General features: G+C 45.1%; 1 protein-coding gene across 1 annotated transcript; it reads right to left on the bottom strand.

Moving 5' to 3' along the window:
- Window positions 1-7702: 7702 nt before the first annotated feature.
- Window positions 7703-21778, bottom strand: LOC126544679 (lysosomal acid lipase/cholesteryl ester hydrolase-like). The gene is made up of 6 exons (XM_055078111.2): window positions 21638-21778; window positions 19553-19645; window positions 18236-18388; window positions 12449-12520; window positions 10796-10864; window positions 7703-8245 (listed from the first exon to the last, which is right to left on the bottom strand). The coding sequence occupies exons 1-6, from the start codon at window positions 21776-21778 to the stop codon at window positions 7991-7993; spliced, it is 783 nt and encodes a 260-aa protein (XP_054934086.2). The 3' UTR covers window positions 7703-7990.
- Window positions 21779-24251: the final 2473 nt, after the last annotated feature.

The following is a 24251-nucleotide window of genomic DNA, read 5'->3' on the forward strand; positions in this document are numbered from 1 at the left end:
GTACAGTCGAACTCTTCAAAAATAATGCCTAAGCAACGGCCTCACCTGTATAACAATAAATTTCGCATGCGGATGCCAATGTTTCTCTCTTATTTGTCTTGGGAATGCGTCTACAGAGGAGACCCCTACAGCGAATTTTCTTGCACAACGAAGGACTCGTCAAGTGACTACTTAATGTCACCTTGTGCCCCAATCATCATGAAAGTCAAGTAGAGTTAACAATTAATGCAGGCACCCCTGATAGCTTATTTGTTGATTTACTAAGAACGCAAGATGCACCGGCGCCACTACCCCCTGTGGCTACCACAGAGTAATGGTGCCCATAGGAAGGGCAGGTCGACACCATCAATAAGGATCGCTTGGGAGGGTCCAGACACCGCAGTAGCTATATGGACACCAATACCACGCCTCCACCGAATTGTCACCGATTAGATGATCTGCTAGGTAATTAAAGCTTTCGATGTCTTCTAGGTCGCCAGGAACCAAGCAAGATTTTCGACGAGACAGGCAACAGCGATATTTGGCTCTTTGCAGCTACACCTTGTGTGAATTTCGTATTTGGTCACTGAGCATGCCGTGAGCCTCCATGCCATAGCATCAGCAGCTGTTGCCCAATCCGCCTGATGAATTGCGCAGAAAGAAATGAGCGAGTCAGTTAACAAAAAGCTTGAGGCTATATGTTAAACGAAGGTTTTATATCGTTGACGTGATTAGCGTGCTCTATATTTAGCGGTATGTGGTACGCGACTTTTGCAGCGATGTTACCAGTATAGCGAAAGATTTTATCGGTCCCAAGCGCTTCGTTATAATCGCGTTGGAATTGCAGTTTTCCTTGTAGCAGGTACCATCAAGTTTTAAGAGCGAGTAACGCACTTAAGCAGGCTGCATGTCGATGAAAAAGAGTTCCTACGAACGAAAATTATTCAGTGTTCGGTTCGTGTTCCCAAAGAAGAATATTGTCTGTCTCTTCGCGCCTTTTTCGCTTCCAATATCATTCTTACAGCCACTGCGCTCATCGTGATTCAATAGTTAACATCGGTGGCTTCGACTAGCTTTTAACGTGCACTTCACTCACTACTCTTCACTCTGTCGCTGCCCTAACTTCGATGCTGTGCTCTCCTGAAGTGCTTCTGACCGTAAACCTCAAGCGGACAGTTTTTACTTGTAGCGACCACGTGTACAGTGTGCACTGTTCAAGGTGCTCCAATGCCGTCTGCACACTTGTGTGTGCAGGCGCCACAATCCTATGACACAGCCTTCCTGTGCTACATGGCATTCCAAACCAACATAGAAGCACTCACTGGGGCGTAAGAAAAAGCCTCGAGGGTGTGCCTCGGCCTACCGAAAACACCTCAAGTGTAGGGTCCTTTGCACAAAGCAGACAACTACCGACTGCAGTGCTTGCTCAGCAGGAGATTCTCCGAGTCCACATGGACTTTGCTACCAGAGTTCCAAGTCATCCACTTGCTTCAGACAGCAGCCCTGTGGTGCGGAGCTTGCTCCCGCTGCATCATCAAAACGCATATAGTATATCGAGGGAACCACCACGAAAGTTTTTTTTTACGATCAATTGACACGTTCGTACTTGGGTTCAAGGGCAAGAGAAATATACCCTATTCCTCCCTGATATATTTTGCTCTAGAGCTTCTCAACACCAGCTACAGGGCTCACCGTAATATCTACGCTGATAGCTCTGCTACGCCTATGTATTGCATCTGTCATTTGTGCCTGGATTCCGTCGGCGAGTGTTACCATTTGTGCCACATAGAGCCACCACACTTGAGCTACAGCCACGGATCTAGCTGCACTGCGGGCAGATTTTCATTACATCACAGTCCATACAGCTGAGTCTTGGGCAATCTTCACCGATTCAAGGGCGGCCCTGCAGTCCCTGAAGCCACCACACACGCAGGAACAACTTGTAATAGACATGAGTCACCTATAGAATAAAGACTGCAAGCTGCAGCACCGCGTAGTGATACAGTTTCTACCAGCCCACTGCGGAATACAAGTCAACGTCTACGCTGACCGCGCTGCCAAAGCTGGACACGGCACTCTGAGAGAAATCGTCCAGATACCTTTCTCGAGAAGAGACTCGGCTACACTGATATCAGCACCCACTTGGCATCTCCACCGATCTCTCTGGAGTGATACAAGTCACCAGTACGGACTGGTAGACAATATAGATCCATCATACGAGTTTTGCGTGACGCCAGGCCTCAATTTACTAGACCAATCATGACCACACTGCGTGGGACTCCACGTTGCTTACGCGAACTTCTTAAAGTGCAACATGCAACTGACGGACAGCGCAATGTGTTTTGAATGCAGCGCGCCCATAACATGCAACGCGTTCTGTGCGACTGCTGCTGCTACGTGTCATAGAGACAGTCTTTGAAGGCGGCGCTAAACGTTCACTGGGTCTCGAGCTTGTTACTGCGGCCCATTCTCGGGCCGTGGCAAAGCACCACATGTGCGTTACGCACTACTAAAGCGCTGCTGACGTTCTTGAGGACCGCGAGCCCTAATAAATTGTGCAAACGTCTCCACGGTATGTATATGTGTGTATATATATATGTATATATATATATACGTGTGCATATGTGTGCATGCAGATATGCATGTATGTATGTGCTGTTAAATGTTTGTCAGTGTGTTATCATAATCGTTACACGGCACTTGGAGTACCATGTCAGGCGACACACCAAGATCAGATCTCCTATCATTAAAGCTTATTTCTCTCTCTTTCAAAACAAAGACGCAGGTCACCTACATAGTAAAATTCCTGAAGCAATGGCCTGTAATTTCCAAGAGTATTCGACACCTGAAACCTCTCGTCCCGTAGAATACGTTTACTTTGCTCGTGAGCTTGCAGAAAAAGGGAGCTTACTCTATTCAAGGCTATGACAGCTGTGTTAAATGAAATTTAATAAGTGTCATGCAAGAATAGTGCTTAACCGCTTACTTTTTCTTACAGTCCCTGAGAGCCAAACATATCGTTTGATTATGCAAATTACTAAGCGAGTCAAGCGCTCAAGTGTGTGTCTGATCAAAGTTCAAATGTTTATTGCTTCATGCGGTACTGACATTGAGCTTGTGACGTCATCCCGCAGAGCCGCGATAGAACACGATGAATTATAACGGCACACAGACCACGGAAATGTTATTACGGTTAATGTTGCGGCTCCCACGCGGCAGCTTTGTTAAGAAATGCGGCACTCTGCCGCCATTATTTATATTTGATGTTTTGCTTTTTGTTCATACGCTCATTTGTTGAAGTACGAAAATTTGTATTCTGATAACCCATACGAGACACTCTCATTGAGCGAGGCTTGAACCAGGAGCGGTATCTTAGGACGTCACGGAGTTAGCGGCTTGCATAGCCAAATTTTCTATGTGCAGATCGCCACCTTTCCGCATATGTTGGTGATCCGTGACCGAAATCAATCCTAGTCCTCCCCTCCTCCCAACCCCCCTTAGACAAGGCACAAAGACACACAGACAACGTAGATGGGCCATGCGTTCCTTCCTATCCAGTCCACTTGCGTAGCGCTAAATCAGTTTCGAAGAAAAATGTACCTATGACCCCGTGAACTAATGCTTTGGGCTAGAGTGTGCGCCTGATCAAATTCCAACTGTATAGGACTGGACGCGTCGCTTTGCTGTATTGATGTTTTCTTCACGTGGTGGTTCGCAGCAGTTCGAAAATTCTAAATATGTGAGCCAGTTTGTGCAACTCTCGTCGCGCGAAGATCGACTCTGGGACCTTGGTTAAGGAGCTGGTGAAGATGGCGGCATGGCCCTCGGCATGGCTGAGCGGGAACAACTATACAGAATGTCAGAAATTTTGTTGTATGATGATCTGCATATTTGCATCTGTTGGTGACTTGTGAACGCCGCGGGACTTTGTTTCACCCACTCCAGTTTCACCCAGTGACATTTTTTTCTGGCACCGTATTGTGTATATTCTTTTCACACACGAAACGAAACCCTTGCATGCAGGTCGTCGAACAGCATCTCAATCATGAATCCTCTAACTGGCGAGATACGTAATACATCGCCTGTATTTTTTGTTCTCTTGTTTGTTCTTATTATTCTTATTCTTATTTCTTATTAATATTTCTTTTTATGCTTTATTGCCGTATTACCATATTGCACAAATACATACCACATGTAATACAAAATGTTTCTTCAAAAACTAAGCGTGATTCCGTAGGGTCAAAAATATTCTTGAGGTACCGGTGAAAGGTAAACATGTGGAGCAGGACTGATTTTTGGTACTTGCTTTGCCAAAGTCACAGCGTGTTCTGCAGATGCACCTCTATACAGATAAAAAATAAGAGCTTATTTAGGCAAAAAAAATCTATTTGGGCTATTGTGGATATATGATCACCAGCTGCGCTGAAAGGAAAACTACGAAGCCGGCAGGTTCTATCGCCAGAACATCTGCTGCTGCTCATGAACGATATTTTTGTGGATATAACTGCTGAAGAGGTAAATAAATTCAGCTAAATTTAAAGGCGCACGCTAGCATTTGGATTTATCTAGGTTTTGTAGATGTTTTTGCTTGGTGCACAAGAGCTTGGAGTACACTTAAGCTTCTTCGTTAAGAATGAAACGCGATAGCATTCAAAGACCCCTGACAGCTTCTCACGGTTCTCGGCAACTGCAGCGCAATGCGATCGCAATGTGCAGCTATGCACGAAGGCGCGCTTTCTAGGGCGCGTTGGTCCTACTAAGACCGACCGCAAACGGAAGCTTGAGAAGGGGATTGTCTTTGAGTTTCCGCGTAACAGAAGTATGTTACCTCACATGTTAAATTTCAGCCTGATGCTATCATGGGCGGAGGTTGTGTGCAAGTTGTACTTTGCGAATTTTCTGGCGATCTCTCATTTGAGAAATTGGTTCAGTAACGCCTCTGCTCCACGCGGAGAGCCCGCGTGGATCGGGATGCGTGGTTCGGGATGATAGTTTCATAAGGACAAGGTCACCGTCACCGACGCCGGATTTATGCGACACGGCGCCCTTAACGCTATCGCGTTAATATTGTTGAGCTACTAGTATAAATGTTAAGCACTCTCTCTGCGCCTGTAAGCAGACAACAAATCCTGACGAGCAGCAACATTGAGAAAACATTTTCTATTATCAAATGTCTTGTTAGCTTGGTCTGACAGCCAAAAACAATTTGCTATGAAGTACGCCGCAATGAAGTTTTGTGCTTTTTTGGCCACCTGTAGTTCATCAGCCTGTACGCCGTTAATTTATGCGCACGTACATTTTTCCATTAGGATTCTCCCGAGGCCCTCAGAGCATTTTCCGTCTTTAAGTTATAACTTAAGCTGGAAAAAGTCAATATCCTTACTTCGAGCGCGTGCTAAAACCCCTGAATCGTTCGGTATCTCCGTAGGTTCATCACGTGGTTTGCGCAGTGAGATAGGCGGCAACGCCCTTCGCAAGCACCGAATCGAAGCTGTTTCACTGTCAGGATCCTTTGAAGCATTTCCGTTTTGCGGTTGCTCGAGTGCTCTTTATTTTCTACACCACGTATATAAAGCAAATGCATGCTGTACTTCGGTGCACCGCAGACGGCCAATACAACCAGAAAGAGCTCACGGCTGAACCAATCCTTATGGCCCAATTTTAGAGCACTATTGCTCATTTATGTATGGGCCTTTTTAGAGAAAAAGTGCTACTACGAACACTGTGTTAACCCCGTAACTGCCGTCACAAGACGACCAAAACTCTTGAAATAGCCGAAGCAAGAAGTGTGAGCGTTAGCTTATCCGCGGCTCCATTGAGCTCTAGTCGGGAAAGCCTGCCGTGTGAAGCCAGATGGTGCAGGGTGCTGCCCACGAGAGAGTAAAAACCGAGGGCGACTGAGGAGGAAAGCGCTCTCGATAGAGCGATTGTCGCTATTGACCACCCTCATAGGAATATTACTGACAACACGACTGCAGCGATCATTCGCGGTGTAACGTTAAATGCAATAACTTTCAAGTTATTCTAAAGCACACCCAGCGCAGATCTATCACACTTTAAGATGATTATGAACTACCATAAACTGCAGAATAAAACTGCACTAAAATATTGCAGAGGCAACGCCACTCAGTGGAACGGTAAACAAATTAAAGAAATAACTGACAATCTGACCACGTGACTTCTCCATTTTGCACCATTCATCAGGTAATGCACAGGCGACGATAACCCAAAGAGTGAACTTAGAAAGCTAATGAAATTCGAGGCGAGCCGAGGGTCAATTATATGTCTCAATACGATTCATCTGCGGGTGTCGCCAGAGCTCGGGCAGATCCCGAGTTTCACCAAACTTAAGCCCCTTGTATAGCGCCCCTTACCTCGTTAGGCTGTCCTTATGTTCTTCTCGACTTTCACCGTTAACTTCTCAAGATTTAGCGCCATAGGTTGTCAGTTGTACAATGCTGTGAACATGTGAACTTTTTTTTACAGCCACGGTGTTGTTGCGACTAGAAGCGCTCGAAAAGTTTATATGCCAGTTTTCACGGTGTCTTGAGAGCGCGAATTTAAGCACCCAGTTTATACTTGGGCTAAGTCTGGGGCATGCTAAGCGTACTAAGATGGCAAGTTTTGAAGTGTATGAGTCAATTAGGTTATGCAGAAAAACATGTAAAGCGCTGCTTTCTGCCTGTTTGGATTGTCATACGAAACACTTAGAAAGCTTCTCCGACCCGCCACGGCATCAATACCACTGCGGTGGTCATGGCATTGCGCATCTCAGTTCGAAGTGGCGGGATGGAAAAGCAAAGTTCAAGAACGCCAATAAACTTAGATATTAGCTGCATGTTAAAGAATGCCAGGTGGAAAAATATTAATTAAGGGCAGCGGATTGGGCGAGTTGGTGTTGCATGGTCACTATAATATTCAAACAGCGCTAAAACGACAGGACCAGAATGAGGAGCGCCGTGTTTGTCTCCTCCAGAATCAGGAGGACCAAAATCAGCGCCGTGTTTGTCTCCTCCTCATTCTGGTCCTGTCGTTTTAGCGCTGTTTGAAGTTTAATTAAGGGTGCCACACTACGGCGTTCCACTTCACGGTATTGACACGTAAAACGCCAGTATTTATCTCTTTTTTAATATTTTCCAGCTGACCAAGGAGAACAAAAAGTAGTATCAATATTATATTTACATATAATGTGGGAGACGTGCACCGAAACATTAGGGTGTGCAGGTGAATTACACCATTTTAGAAAATCACTTGCACAAGCACCTCAAAACAGTACAAGTGTATATTACAAGCCAAACAGGGAGATTACCCAATGTCCTTCAAGAAAGAAAAGCACGCCACATTGCAGAAATTTCGATGGACTATATAGACAATCTTATGTGTGGTGTGCGCGCAACGTCTTCATAGTGCAAGTTGACTACAGGTTTCGCAAAAAATTACAAGCATTTGTTCAAAATTTTATCAAGCATTTGTTCAGAACATTTGTACACCAACTATGCTGCCCAATGTTCAGAGAGCGCCACGTCACACCGAGTTTATATTTAGTTGAAGTCGGTGCCATGTTACCTGCAATGCGTGGCGAAAATTTTGCGCTTTCGGCCTAATTAGGATCGTTGCATATAGTTACTTAACTGTCGTTATTTCTTCATTTTTATGCGCTATACGAAATGTATAGTAGCTTTTAGCGATCTCCTCCGTGAACTAAAAAAAAACGGTCCTTCAATATATTTGTTCAAAATATGTTGGTCGTTATACGTGATGTGTACACAAAGCTCTAAAGGTGTAGGGTAATTGCGGCTTTGGCCATAATCAAAAAATAACGAAACCCGAACAAGCATTCCAAGATTTGCGATGTCATGGCGGGCTCGCGCGAAAACTTCAAGGGGTGTCACCGCATGCTTTTCGTTTTTTGATTTATTTCTGGATTACTGAGCATCTTTTCAATTAACCTTTCTTTTTGTAAAAGGGTTCTGATAAACAGGCCTATTATATTTCTCTCTTGAGTGACTCTTTAAAGACCTTCGTCGGCGTATTTCTGCATAAGTTCGATGGCGATGTTGTGCAAGATGTCGTTCGCCTTGTAACCGATGGCAAAATCCATGTGGAGAAAAGTAGGCACCGGAAGCACGTGCTCGAAAATGACGTTTTCGCCGAGCCTGTCAACAAGGTCTGAGACGTCGGCTGAGGTCGCCACCGTGTCTCCTGGTGCAGGGAACAAAGCAATTGGCACTCTTATGCGCTCCAACGGGTACGGTGGTGGCTTTGCCTGCGTATTAGATTATCGGATACAAAGAGTAGTACAATGACAGGAAAAACTATGATGCACTCGAATTTACACAACGCTACAGAAAGCCCATGCGTGTTTGTCAAAATCTTGTATAAGATTCTGCAGAACTAGCTTGCCAGAAACTGGTCTTACACTTAAGCTAGCATACTATGATAATAATATTAAATCTAACTTACTCGCGCAGGCCAACTTCATGCAGATTCTGCGCAGTAGAGCTTGGATAAAATATTTGGCAGATTTGTTCCTTGTAACCGACTAAGCGCAAGTAGTTCTGCAGCCCAATTTCAAGAATTAGCCTGCATACAGAAATTTATTACCAGAAATTGGCATAATTTGTCAACGTCAGCGATTAAGCCTAGTAAAATTATGAAGCCCTCACCAATGGTGCTTCCTGCGTATCAAAGTTTGAAAACAAAAATTTGATCAAGTTCTTCACGTCTTTCGGCTGTATGCCCAAATCTTAAAAACAAAGCAGATACATTTTCTATGCAATAGCTGGCAAGGCCCAAACATGGTGACAGCGTTAAGCCTCCAAAGAAAAGAATCAAGCTGTCCTAGGACAAAGATACAGAATTACACATACAAGTTCAACATATCGATTATAATCCATACGTTGGAGGTATTCTCTAGTACAGTAGAGATCGTTGTGACGACAACGGATGAACATCGTTTAGCATCATTGGGAGCATTCTTGAAGAAGATGTTACTGAAAGGGTCACTATTTCAAATAGCACTATCGAGTACTAGAAGACCATCACTTAATATGTAAGGATGTGTTTTGGCTCATAGTACAAATGAACGTTAGTACGTAGATGTGCCTAAAAGGAAAACTAGGTAGACTGTGACAGCACGGTGACCCTGGCACTCAATTTGGCTGCAAATAACAGGTATACCAGAAAAAGATGAACACAGCGCGCATTTCCTTGGTTGCAGTGGCTAATGCAATGAGGCGAACCCTGGGTGTCTGTTCCTTGAAACGCATTGCTGGACATCTAGCTCTGCTTGGGATTCATTTGCACATGGGGGGCTAGCGGGTCAGAAGAGTTCTTGCATCATTCGTACTGCAGGAGCTAAGCCATAAGTAAGGGGCGAACGTTCCTCGCAGTGTTACCATCTCCCTTTCTGGTAAGCGCAGCTGTTGCAACAGGAGTGCTTTTCCTATGAAGACTGCGAGCTTAGAATTTTCATTAGTATAATAACGTTATGCAGATGCAACTCGCAACTTGGAATACACGTGAAATGGCGCATAAATGCTATCCAATAGATCATCTTCCACAATGAATTTTGCGGCATAGTGTTTATGTGCCTGCTCCACAGTGATCTCCATCACGAGTCTCGGGTGACCCACGTCACCACGGATCACGCTGCCACGAGATCGTCCTGACTCTTCATTACATCTCCAGAATCGGCTAATCTCGCCATTGCACTTTTTCCGGGATTGGCCTACTTCATACTTGCCAAGAAGCCGACGGAGCCGACACTCCAAAACTAGAGAACGATGGCATAGAACATTAGCTTCAATAAAGGAATCGCTTGCTTAAAAGCGGATATTTTTTTGTGGGAAGAGTATTGTGGTACTGCTCGTCTTTTTCTGTGCAACTGCTACCACTACACGTTAGACAGGGAGTCCCTGAAGGCGTGACTGCGCCGTCGACGTGACTCGAGCTTGTCACTACAGCTCATTCTCGGCTCATGACAAAGCACCACCTGTGCGTTTCGCTCCGCGAGGGCGTTGCTCACGTTCTTGCGGGCCACGAGCCTTAACGAATCTTTGTAACTATCTCTGTAGCGTATCTATGCGCGTGTGTGCTCTTTAAAGTGTGTATCACTGTAAATACCATGATCATCACCCAGCACCTGGAATAGCATGTCAGGCGAACAGCCAGGCTAACATCTCCAGCAAACCATTAAAGCTTGTTTCTCTCTCTCTCTCTCTGTCTGCACGTGTTTTTCCCTGGGTAATTCTGTGGAGGAAAGAGGCGGCCACCAGAACAATTGCTGGAATTGCACGAGTGCCATCCTGTGTGTGAAAAGACGGGGAATGCGGGAGATGGAAATTCAAGACGATGAGCAAAACGTGAACAAGGTGAATGCAGGAGCCAACGTTTCGACAAGTGGACTTGTCTTCTTCAGGGACTTGTCTTGAAGAAGACAAGTCCACTTGTCGAAACGTTGGCTCCTGCATTCACCATGTTCACGTTTTGCTCATCATCCTGTGTGCGAACTACTCAGCGAGCCAGCAGCAGCAGCAGGAGCAGCGCACAGCGGGAGCAAGGGTCAATAAAGCCTAGGGGGATTTGCAAAGAAAGCATCGCTGTAAAATCTGCGGTAATACGCTTCACGTGAGATTCGTCTTCATGGACTGCCGGCGCGTCTATAGGCTCGAGGCGAGTGTCCCACCGCACTACGACAAAATTTCGTGGCAAGTCAGGTAGAAAATTTTTGCTGTTAACATTCTCAGAATCGTGGGTGATGCTGGTCCGATTACACGACTGCTTAAATAGACAATGAAATTAAACTTTTATTTACCTGGCCATATAGGCGACGATTTTTGACCGTTCCGTAGTCGAACATCACCAGGTTTTTCGCCTCGTAAATCTGTAAAGAAAACTTTTTTTCTGATTGGAAACTCATAGCACGTGAGGCAAATTAAAAATGTGCTCAAGCACATAGCTCAACATCAGAGCCGTATTGCTGGAATAGAGCTTCACCTAAGACAAAATTTGACATCTCAGATCAGTGTTGCTAATATCTACATGGGGCAGTATAGGTCAAGACACTTGTGGGCCAAGTGCAACATATACTCCCCCAGGTTTTCAGTTCCTTCAATTTGTTTCCTAGAAAGTGGAAAAAAGGTAAACGTTAATTATGGCAATGAAAACATACTTAAAAAGTTGCACATCTGATTTATCCAGGCGAAATATTTTGCAGTGATCATAAATAATGTGTACACGGATTTCATTACATCGTTCCATAACATTAACATTGAAACACAGAATAAATCTTAGTGGAGCACAGATTTTCAGAGCATATTACATGATGATGCTACTAAGCTGATGCTCGATTGGAATTCGTACATGCGTTCTCGAGTAGGTGATCAAAACGACAGTGAATGAGAATGTGCCCATCAGCGAATCCCAGGTGGGAATATGTCGTGAACTTACGCTCATCTCGTCAGGAACTAAAACCTATGTGGAATGATTGAAATGTCTAGAATTTAAGACTTTCTTGAAAATAGATAGAACTTTAGGTTGTATCTATTGTATCTAGCGGGAAAAGTGCCAACACGCCCGAAAGGTGAATCGTTGATAGGGATCGCAAAGTATTAGGCAAATTTACGAAGTAAATTTGCCTTATACTCTCGTATTAACTCTCTCGTATTAATACTCTCGTATTAACTCTCGTATTCTTATAATTCATAAAAGGTGCAGTGAAATTTCGCTTACTATTTTACAAACATGGTGTCAGGAGCGCACATACAAAAATGAACACGTCTCACATTGGCGACCAGAACCACTCCCTGTTACAATGCTGTTGTGCTACGCAGCTGCGGCAGCGAGGAGTTCGAGTGCTCAGTGTCTGAAAGTGAGTGTTTCGTGCTCTCGCTTGCTTGCCCACTTCGACTGCGCAGCGTCTCCTGAATGCACATTACGCGACCACCAATAACAGGCAGGCGGGAAGACAGGGCTCATGAGGTCACCAGCTATCTCGGCTGGCCCTTTCTTCCATAGCACCCACAGCCGAAGACCAACATATGGCGTCAAGTCCTGCCTTTAAATGTGTGAACCGACCAGTAACGCTTTCAATATTCATCCTTAAAGCTGGTGTTTGCCATCGGCATTTTAGCTTTCATTGAAAAACACTGCTTTCTAAGGAACACTAGTGGCTTGTCGCAAATTGTGAATGAAGAGGATATTGCCACCACAGCAAAGGTGCCTGTCACTGAGCAAATAAAATAATCTTGATTTCAATTGGCCACGCTCTTAACGAACATTCGTTACCTACTTTCTATTGAAGTTCAGGATGGAGTTCAAGGCCTCGACACTTTACATTATAAGTTGTAATGTGAATCGGCTTCTCTTTTAACTTATTTCATCTGCAATTTATTCACGGAATCTAGTATTCAGCAGGCCGACACTGATGTCATTTAGAAGGGTGTCAGTTATAGAAGAGAACGTATACCTGATGATAATGCAGAAAGTTTTGATAGGTCGATCCGGTGGGAATGTGACCCACGTAGACAGGCATCCTTGTCTGAAAGGAGGATAAGCTTATTGTGACAGCATGTTCGTGGAAGAAACCATCATACCAAGCCGTGATTAAGGAAACTAAAAGACGCATTCTTCGTGAGAAGAGTCTAGCGGTCTTCAAGAACGGAAGCACGCAATGGTAGTTTTTAGCAAAACGCGTCTTATTTTATGTCTTACTCGGCGACAATAACCTAGCCTAGGCCCGAATACACAAAACCACATATAAACAGCGATTGCTCGGCGCTGAGCTGTGACGCTTCATCTGTTTGCAACACCCTAAGTAAAAAACAACCGTTTTTTACAAAATGCTTACTATTTAATAGTTTGCATCGTACTAATGTAGCTTAGCCATAAATACAAAATTTTCTTCAAAGAAGGATTGTGCCACGCTGTGAATTCTGAAAGAGAAACAGAGTACGGAGCGCATTCCCAACAACTGCATTATTGGTGAGTAGCCGGTCGATTGCATGCTCTCTGCAAAGAAGTTGTCATATACTTATTTTGAGAAAGGAGCCCCAATGACTGCGATCCAGGGGACGATGAAGTGCGCTTCACGAATTTCCAGCGAAACACAAAGCTAATGGGTTTCAAACTGCCATATCTGTTAGGGTAGATACCTTTGCACAATTTTGTCTGATACTGACAGAGGTGACATAGGTTTTAAGTGTTGCGGACATACAGTAAAGAGCTGAATACAAGTCGTACATGTTCATGAATAAAGAGAGGTAAAGTCACACCTTGTTTTATGCAGCAATCATTTCCAGAATGCGAATTCCAGAATGTTGGCCAATGCACGGCTAGCACGGCCAAAGCCATATTTACATTGAAATATGATTGGTGAAATTTTGTTTCTTGTGTTTGTTTCGTGTGCTTTTCCGAGCAACCCCGTGTGTGATTTGTTGTGTTTTGAATACGATTAGCATTCGTTGTCTATTTCACCCGTTTTGAGTCTATCTATCTATCTATCTATCTATCTATCTATCTATCTATCTATCTATCTATCTATCTATCTATCTATCTATCTATCTATCTATCTATCTATCTATCTATCTATCTATCTATCTATCTATCTATCTATCTATCTATCTATCTATCTATCTATCTATCTATCTATCTATCTATCTATCTATCTATCTATCTATCTGTCTGTCTATCTATCTGTCTATCTGTCTGTCTGTCTGTCTGTCTGTCTGGCCGTCCGTCCGTCCGTCCGTCCGTCCGTCCGTCCGTCCGTCTGTCTGTCTGTCTGTCTGTCTGTCTGTCTGTCTGTCTGTCTGTCTGTCTGTCTGTCTGTCTGTCTGCAAGGGCTAGTTGGTTTAACTTCATTGAGGAAAATTTTGCGCACCCTGAACGAAGACAACAAGAAAAGGACACAAAGAGCAGCGCAGATTGGCAACTGAATTCTTATTCCTAAAAACAGCACATATATACCTTCGAGAGCCATCACATGATCACCATGCATGGACAACAGAGCATCCGTTCGACATGAAAACAGCACTCACAAATGCACAATAAAAGGCACACTATTGTCTATTAATTAGCAAGTTAATTTGACTATCATACAAAGGGACAGACGGACGGCTAAGAGATGCTCCCTGTAGACTGTGATGTGCCAAGGTTATACCATTTCTTTTCTCTGATTAGGACTAACCTACAAAACAGCGGTTTGGTCAAACAGTGGCTTACACATGCCCAATGAACACAGTGCATTGCCAAATGCATATAGGGTCTTCCCTTCAAGCTGGCCAAGTGTTCTCTTAACCTTACATATACGCATCGGCCAGTCTAACCGACTTAGCACTGCTCACACTGGAAATGAAATTTCAATGAAATAAATAAGAGGCAAAGGGCTAGTTTCCAGATATGAAGCGCCAACAGATAGCGTTTTACACTTCCTGGATGTGATGCTCAGTTTTGAAGATGACCACTTGAGCTGAAAATATTCCCCAGGAAGTGAGAAACCTCTTCTACAATACAATTCAGCCCATTCAAGGATAGTACGAAAGGGAATCGTCGCGGGTGGTTGTTTTCATTCGGCTTGGGGAAAAACTTGCAAGCACAAGTTGCGTTAACTTCTCCTACAGCAGGTGTTTAGCCTCGAAAAGGCTGGATACCCTACTTCAACGCTGCTAACTGCAAGCGAAAGGCTAGTGAAGAATATAACATCGGAGGACAAGGCTATGAAAAAAAGCCGAGATAATAGAACATTTTCAGTAACCCCGTATGCATATGGCTTATCGCATAAACTCAAGAAGGTTGCTGCCAAATATGATGTGAATGTGGTTTTTCCGGCAGTAGACAAAATGGGGGGGGGGGGGGGGGGTGTTGCTTGTTTTGCGACAAATAGTATGTATCATAGCAAGTTTAACAGTCTTACTAATAAGTGTCAGATGCGTCATGTGCACCAGTTTTTAGAATGCAAATGAAGTGTAGTATATAAAATTTCTTTCAAGTGTGAGCAGTGCTACGTCGGTCAGACTGGCCGATGCATAAATGTGAGGCTAAGAGAGCACAAGGCCAGCTTGAAGGGAAGACCCTATACGCATTTGGCAATGCACAGTGCGCAATGTTCATTCAGCATGTGTAAACCACTTTTCAACCAAACCACGTTTTTGTATGTTAGTCCTCATCAGACAAGAGAAATTGTAGAAGCTTGGCACATGTATAGACTACAGGGAGCATGGGTGCTATAACGTAAAGCTATTCCAAACTTTTCTGTTCCATTTCTGCATTCAACCCACCCCGGTTGGTCAAAAACTTTTTTGGACCCCGCCCACCTCGCCTGTCTATCACGCGACCTCACGAAAACCGCGATAGCTCGCCGTCTGATATGATGTGTACACATTGGTTATGCATGATTTGACTGAACAAGAGAAAAATAGTTCTTTTTGATTCGACGCCTTTTCGCCATTAGCTTTCGGCTACTGGTCAAAAGTTTTCGACCTGCACCCACTTCACCTGCCTGTCACGTGTCGTCACAAAACCACGAAAACTCGCCGCTTCAATGTGACGTGCGCGGGTTAAAGATGCATTAAAATGCCGAACAAAACTGAATTTTTTTTCTGAATAGCCGCAGGCTGCCCCTTTCGGAAAGGAATAAAAGACGGTTGGAGCCAATCACTCAGGCACTTGCTATTCGCAACCTGCCGGAGAGCATAGGTTTATTTGCGTATATTAAAGCTTTCTGCGTGACCGTGTAACGCCTTCGAGCATTTTTGGCACGTTTACAACCTCGTTCTGCCAACTCTTCTTTACTGAGGATCCGTTTTAGCGTCATTCTTAAGCTTCCGTTGCATGCCGCCGCGATTGTCGACCAGTCACCACAAGCTAAGTAAGGGGAAGCGGACTAATCGCAGTCGTCAGCACCACCCTCTTCATCTGGTTATCGATTTTTAGTGCAGTGGCTCGGCCCTATCGAATTCCTCTCCACTTGAGCATGCTCCTCGACTCTTGTACGCCAATTAGTGTACAAGCCGCTCAGTGCAGGCAATGTTATTCGTTTTTCAAAGCAAACAAAAGTGACCTCCTTTGAACGAGGGGAGCATTTGACTGGTTTGTCCACACAACCCTGCGGGTCACCGCCCGATGCTTGCGTCGGCGGTTACGCGAATTTGACGTCAGGAGATTGGAATAAAAACATATTGGAATAGTTTACGTTATACGGCCCCAGTTTTACGCTATATGGCCCCAATGTTAGCCATCCGTCTGTCGCGTCGTAATGATAGCAAAATTAACTTGCTCAATATTAGACAATAATATGTCGGTTATTCTGCATCGTTGCGTGTTCTCATGTGGAATGGTTGCTCTGTTGTTCATGCTTGGTGATCATGTGATGGGTCGCGAGGGTATATATGTTCTGTCTTCAGGAATAGAATTTCATTTGTCAGTCTGCGCTGGTCTCCGTGTCCTTTTCTTGTTGTCTTGTTCAGTGTGCGCAAAACCTTCCACAGCCAAGTGGTCTACTAACTAGAACCACTAGGTATGTGCTCGTGGTCGTGATGCCGTCGAGATCGTTCCATTGTCGTCATTCCAGCTTCGCCATACCATCGACGTCACGCCTTCTACGGCGACCAAGTGGCCCAGGTTGTCTAATAAACTGCACCGCCAAGTACGTGCTCGTGCTAGTGATGCCATCGAGGTCATTGCATCGTCGTCAATAAAAGTTGTGAAGCGATGCTCGTCATGCAATCGTCGTGACGCAGTTGTAATCATACAGTGGACAAGCATTCGCACTCATATCTTTGTCGTGACGCCTCCGGGCTTTTTCCGTCGTCGTCACTCCAGCTACGTCAGTCGACTTTCGTCACGCCTTCGCCCTCACCTCTTCGCCGCTGACCCAGTGGCCCAAGTTGTCTAGTAGCTTGGGCGACTGTGTATATGATGCTCGTCTTCCATTCTTGAGTGTTGCATCGTCGTCCTTGCAGCTTTGTCAGGCGAAGTTTCTCATGCGCTCGTCGTCACACATCGCCGTGCATTCGTGATGCCATTACCGTGTGGCCGCGTGATCGATCCGTTATCGTCACTCCAGCTTCGTCATGTGACTTTTCTGACGCCACCAGAATGTCGTCATCGCTCCAGTAGCCGTCTTCATCAAGCCATCGTCCTTATACATTCTTCGTGACGCAGTAGTGGTCTTGCCATTCTCGCCGTGCGCTTGTCTTGCCATTCACTTCATACCTTTGTCACGTCATACCTTCGTCGTGGTGCCATCGCTTTAGTTCTGACGTCATCATGTGACCTCATCGTCAGACTCTCGTCATGCCGCCGCCGTCATACCGTCGTCGTCACTCTGTCATCATCATACGACTATCATTATGCCGTAGTCATTACGCTGCCTTTTTACCATCTTGATCAGTCTATAAACGTCATCTCATTGTCGTCATGTCATCGTCGTCATACAGCCTTCGTCAGTCCATCTACGTCATTTCATCGTCATTTTCTCGTGATCAGGATGTCGTCACTCAGCCGTTACTATTCCAAGATTGTCGTGCCATGATCGTCACACAGTCGCTGCCATGCATCCCTTATGTTACCGTCCTCGTTATGCCATCGTGGCTCGTTCCAGCTTCTTCATTCGGCAGTCATCGTACGGTTGTCACCACGCCATCGTTGTCCTTGCACTGGGCTCATACGATCGTCACGCTGTAATCGTTAAACCATCGTCAGCATTCAAGAATTCTCATCTCATTGTCGTCATGATGTCGTCATCGCACCGCCTTTGTCGTTTTACTTACCTCATTTCTTCGTCAGCATTCCATCGTTATTACGGCGTCGCAGCACAGTCGTCGTCTTCTCATGGGCCACCTTGTCAAGCGTGTGTCATAGAAAAGCGCAGACAGTGCATGTCGCTAGTAGCTGAAGCAGCTTAAGTCTCAAATTAGCCGGTACTCCCATTTTAATATAACTTTACTAGAGCAATAAGGTGTGTCGCTACATTGCATGAATGCTAATCGCATTGCTATCGACAGTTATTGTGAGATGGGTTCTGCCGTAAGTTCTTTGTCTATTTTTTAGCTTAGAGGTAAGGGTTAGACGAATATTCCCACTTGACCTACATTCCGGTTTATATGTTAGATATATACACAAAACCGCCCCTGTCTCTCTGTCTGCCTGTCTGGCTGTATCCGCATCACCTTAGCGGCACGTTCCCGTAATATGTGCAGCTGCAAGCGTAAGTTTCCCAGGATCGTACAATCTCTCATGTGTTCTTCACTCTTACCTCGTTGAGTTGTTCCGGACTGGCAAATGCTGTTATCGTGAATGAAGCGGCACAGAGGGGGTTAGCGATTATTCTGCATACCGCCGAAATAAGCTCCCGTAGTCCTGTAGACGTACCGAGATAGCCGGCCTCGGTGAACGGGTACAAAATAGGCTGCGCAGGAGACGTGAAATACTAAGGAAGTCGAAGCGTCTGCGAATATGAGCTACAATTTCTTGCAAAAGGAAAAAGAAACAAGAAAACAGAAAGGTTAAAAGATCGTTATGGCTATGCCAGACACAAAAGAAATACACCCAATCAAATGTGTCAGACAGGCCCTAACGAGCAATAGTAAGAAAGTCTGTATGAATAGGGTTTTATTCATAAAGCATTACTTGGCTGAGCGAGCGACCCCGCCGTCATCAGAAATCACTAGCAGAAAAACGGCACACAAATTACCTCATATTCATCTAACTAAATAGGAACAGTGGCCACGGAGAGGTCTGTCGTCTTGCGTTGTTGCGACGTCATAAGCAGGAACTTTACACTCATAAACATAGCGCAGCAGCATTAAGCTCAGCAACATTTCACGGCAACGCTACACTCAGTGACCTAACTAAGCGACGCACTCAGCGACAAGTCATGCTCTCGCATTTACACATCATAAGAATTGCTTAGATGTCCCCTTGGGTTTTCCCTCCTCTACTTTGTCGAGCCTCTTTGGCAGGTACATGACGTAGCTCTGCCGACTCTTCTACGCTGAAGTGGCGTTTTAGCAGTATTTTTTACTTTCCGCGGGGGAGGGGGGATTATTCCCCACTGCGATTTTCGACGAGTCACCGCGAGCTAAGCCAAGGGAAGCGGGCTGATCGCAGACGCAGGTACAACCCTACTCATCTCGTTATCCACGCTTCGATTGCGCTAGGTCGGCCTCACCGAAACTCTATCCACATTTGCGTGTAGCTTGCCTCTATTCAGCCACTTAGATAAGGAAAACATCTGAAGACATGCGATTGCATTCGTTTTGAAAACAAACAAAAGTGACTTCCCATAAATAAAGAGACCGTTTGATAGAGGAGTTCTAATGACGCTGGGGGTCACCGCCTGATGTTTGCGTCGGCCGTTACTTGATTTTCGCGTCAGGAGATTGGAATAAAAACAAACCCGAAAAGTTCGACGTTGTCAGGCACCAGCAACACTAATGTTAACCACGCGACCTTTCTTAACGTGCCGCTAAATCTGTGCGCATGTGTTGTTTCAAAACTCTTTTTACATTTCGGTGAAGTGGCTCTCTTTTTATTGGCATGCTATGTACATTTAAACAGTGAAGTGACTTACCTCAAGTATCGGAATAATCGGCATCAGCCAACGAAACGGAGGCTCAATGTGGGTGATATTGGCGACAGGACCGTAGGCTACGAGAAGGTTGACCTGCAACGAGACATACACGAAAGATGTTGAGTTGCTTAAAACAGTAGCTATTGGCATTAAACACTGTGTTGCTGGTATCACGACATACGCCTGTAACAAAGAAACCTTCTAGCTTCGACTAATTATGCCGCTCAACCTCTAACTAGCTAGCAAAAGCCCTGAGAAAGGAGAGGACGGAAAGTTTTTTACAGCCCACAACGTATAGGCAGAAATCAAATATTGTAGCCAAGGTGAGCGCGTTCGAGTAATGGAATGCCCTGAGACGATCTCTCGTTTGAGTGCTGTGGTAGAATACACTTTCATTTGCCGTCTGCTTTAGAGCCTCACGTCTTTTGTGACTAGCTCGTGAAACGGTTAGAGAGCAGGAGAGAGAGTTCATCCAATGAAAAGGGGAGAGATTTGCGTGGAGCATGCGTAGGATACTGCTTCAATTAAAAGATCTAAAAGAGATCGCAAAGGCATGCTTAAGAGGCAATCGCGAAATACGCGAGTATGTTTCAAGTCAGCAAGTCTGCTTGCTTCTGAAGCCAGCGATTTTGCTGGAGATTCATTTTAAGCCTCTCCCACGCCGAGGATGGAGTCAATCATGTGCGAGTTGCGAACGAGATTTTCTGCAGACTTTCCCTTCTTGGAATCTGGCTTTCCGCTGGTGATATACTACAAAGGAGGAGGACTAGCTTTGTTTCGTTTGTCCGCAGCCAAGCTGCACTACGCAACCGCGGATAAATACTCCGGAACGAGCTCTCTTTCCGCTTTTGTTTCGTGTTTGTTTGTGTAAACGCAAAGCGTTCAACACAATGTACCTGTTTTAGAAAACCAGTAAGGAGCTCATAATCAGCTAGAGTTCGCATTTTTTCTGTACGTAGGCTTGCGTCACTGTAAAAAATATGTTTACATAGGCAATAAAGACAAAAAGAAGTATTTCGCGGTCTGACGGTCATAGTACTGCGCGTGTGATCGGAAGTGCCGTAGTTCGAATCGCATGGGCAGCAAGCTTTCTTTTTGTTTTCTTTTGTAATCTCCATTATTATCTCGTTTCGACTTCTGCAGTAGTTGTTCTTTACCTATGCTTCACCACCACGCTTGAAATGGGGGGCTCCTCCCAAAGTGAGTGAAGCGACCCGGTGCAAAGCAGAGCGGGGGAGAAAGGGGACAGGGGGCGGGAAGAGGAGTTAGGGAGATGCCGCTTTGGCGATCGCCGGCCAACAAATAATGACACGTTGTTACTCCAAACTTGTTTGGTTGCAAAACATTAATTTGTAAGTTATACTTAGATACTTTTTCATGACTGGACTGCACATACGCAGAGTCCTATGCACATGCGACACGTATATACTCCTCCCATCGCCGACCGCCGCTATAATACCGATCGTACCAATGTTTAAACACGGCTTACACGGGAGCAAAGCTCGCCGTTCTTCAATGTACCTCGGCAAATGAACATTAGAAGCCCGAGTCCCCACCAAAGAGCCCCCACAGCTCAGAAAGGACACCAGGAAAAAGTTCCCAGTTGTATCTCTGGTAACTCACGCATGCACATGACGCTCGGGCAAAGCGAATACGAAGCCGACGTTTCCGCGGCGACGTAGTTGCACTGGTGTTCTGTTCCTGAGCAGAAGGTCCTGGGTTTGAGTCCCGGCCGCGGCGTCCACATTTCGGCAGAAGCAAAATGCACAGACGCTCGCTTACCGTTCTTTAGGTGCTCATTAAAGAATCGCAGGCCGTCAGAATTCGGTGCTTTTCCACAACCGTGTCTCCAATAGCCGCAGTGTTGCTTGGGGTACTAAACCCCGCCAGTCAAACTTAAATCTCGCAGCCATTAAAGAAAGCTCCCTCACCACCCGGATTGGTGTATATTCCCTCAATTATGCGACAGAATCTGATAACCTATGGAGTTACACCAATGTGCCACACAGTACGTATCTTTCCGCACAACCAGGCAGCAAGGTGTCACTGATAATCATTTGAAGCGAACAGAGAACGATATCTTACCTTTTCGCTGTATTCGGGCCTGACTGAATGAAGAACGAGGTTTGCGAGGACTCCTTGGGAAAACGCCACTATCGTTAGCTTGGTAGCCCCGGTGGCGTTCAGAACGTGGTCGATGCAAGTAGCCACGTCGTAGCGCCCCATTTCGTCAAAACTGCGTATGATCATATCATTATGTGATCCTGCCGCTGCTTTATCGACAAGAATCGTACGGTCGAGCATAAAAAGCAAGAAGCCTGAATAACTTCCATGTTTATGCACCTAAAAGCCCTGTATTTGAATGGTTGTTAGTGAAGGACGTGGTCGATGCAAGTAGCCAAGTCGTAGCGCCTCATTTCGTCAAAACTGCGTATGATCATATCATTATGTGATCCTGCCGCTGCTTTATCGACAAGAATCGTACGGTCGAGCATAAAAAGCAAGAAGCCTGGATAACTTCCATGTTTATGCACCTGAACGTTTGAATGGTTGTTAGTGAAGGACGTGTACGCTTGCTTTAACTTTTCGAAAATTTTATGCTGTGCTGAACTGCATCCATTATTCATAGGTACTGCCGTCACTTAACTGTACGCATCGCAATGCAAAGAGCTGAGGCATGCAGGTTTATTGAACATGACCATAAAAGGCATGACATGCACCAACTACTTACGGCAGGATGTTATTCAACATAAAAAAGCACGCTCTTATTCAGCCCTCATTCTCTATAGCCTGCGGATTGAGCTGCCGTAAAAACAGAATGTTTATTGTCCGCACAAGTGTCCTCTGACCAACTGTTCCGTGTAATGTATCGCATTGCTTAAAAATTTGGAGACGTTTCCTGCAGGAAAAGTTTGTGAGTGCTGACGTGTAGCTTTAGCGCGCAGAGACGCAGCAATGGCACAAAAATGTCATTTAAAGTTATCTCACACAATAAACAATAATCAACGGCTCTTACAAAGCTGCGACTAGGACTTGCGATAGCACATAGCTGTCTTTCATACCCACCGTGCTACTGATTTTCGTGCACTTCTCAAATAATCGCCCCTTACAGTGTGTTGTCGAATTTGCGTTTGTAACGTGCAGGTTGTCGTATCCGCTTTGGTGAAATCTCTGCTTTCGCACGGTATTTCGGTGCCATCTAGCGGACACTTAGCAAAGTTGCGTTGCACACTATAGCCTGCTCCTTATTTATGCTTATTCAAACAAATGACACACAAGAGGCTTCGAACAAGTTGACAGGCTAGAACTAAGCATAATTTGACATCGCAGGTAATATATTGCTTACTAGACATTCCGTGGGCACATGTTACACAGAAGAGGTCTTAGACGTACGACATGCTTCACAAACTTCACAAACATAGAGGCAAATTTCGCTGTCGAAAATAAAGCTGTCATTGACAGGTCCTGAAATGTGTTGGCGTTCGCAAGGTAAACCGTATAGCAACGCAGGGCGTCATGACACGAAAAAGAACTTCGGAAACCTATTTACGCGATCAAACAGAAACGCAAAATTTGCGCCTTACCTAAATTTCCAGAACTCCGGATCGTGTTGGGACAGTGTGATATGACTTATGTACGGCTTGGCCTCTCTCGTGTTCATGGCCCAGACGTCAAAGCCATTGTCGGCGAACAAGAATCCTGCGAACGTGAACGAATAACAAGTTTTTGCTTCAGCAATGGATTTTGTCCAGATTCATTGAATCATAGGAGAGGCCCTTTAATAACAATTAGGTAGGCCATAGCAGCCTAAAGTTTGCACGAATAACTGTACTACAATATTTACCTAATAGATGTGCCAGCCTGAGTCTGACAACTTTTTTATCCTTTATAGAAGAAATTCCGGAATGGTTGAAGTTGTGGAGGGGTTACGTGCGATTAAATGAAAGCACTTCATAGAGAATTGGCAGTACATAAAAGCAACCTAGCATATGCCTTTTGCTCGGGACATGTTTTGAGTACAATGCTGAATACACTTCCAGAGTGCTTCTTCATGCGTACCATGTGCCTGCGGCCATTCTACTCTGATAGTTTGAATTTCCTCACTCTCTCGCAACGACGTAGATGCGTGAGGGTGAATAATTCAAGACTACTTGCGTCTTTCCTATGGAACGTATGCTCATTATCAAGGCGAATTCAATAGATTTTCTGAAAGAACCCCTATCCTGGAAGTAAATAAGCAAATGAAGGGAGACTCTAATGATGCATCATTATGCTCCTCAAAACTGAAATTCCTTTGGCATAGCCGGAGTCCGCCCCATTCCGACAGGAATAGAATACTCTGGTTCCGGCTACGCAGAGCTGCCGGCGAGAATGATTTTTTTTTTTTTTTGCGTATAACACGACATTTTGCGTGGCTGTATAATGTTATTGAGCCCTTTCGGCACGTATCCGACGCCACTCTGCCAACACTTTTCCGTCACACAGCATCAATTTTAGCTGCGGTTTTAATTCCCCGTTGCATGCCGCAGCGATTTTCGACCAGCCATCGAAAGCTCAGCAAGAAGTGCACAAATCGAAGAGCGCCCATCACTCTAGTAACGCGGTTATTTATTCTCACGACGCTATCACGGCTCTATCGAAACTCTCTGCCCTTCTGTAGGCTCCTCGCCTCTTTTCAGCCAACATAAGGAAAACCTGT

Source organism: Dermacentor andersoni, chromosome 10 (assembly GCF_023375885.2).
Source record: "Dermacentor andersoni chromosome 10, qqDerAnde1_hic_scaffold, whole genome shotgun sequence".
Classification (NCBI taxonomy): domain Eukaryota; kingdom Metazoa; phylum Arthropoda; class Arachnida; order Ixodida; family Ixodidae; genus Dermacentor; species Dermacentor andersoni.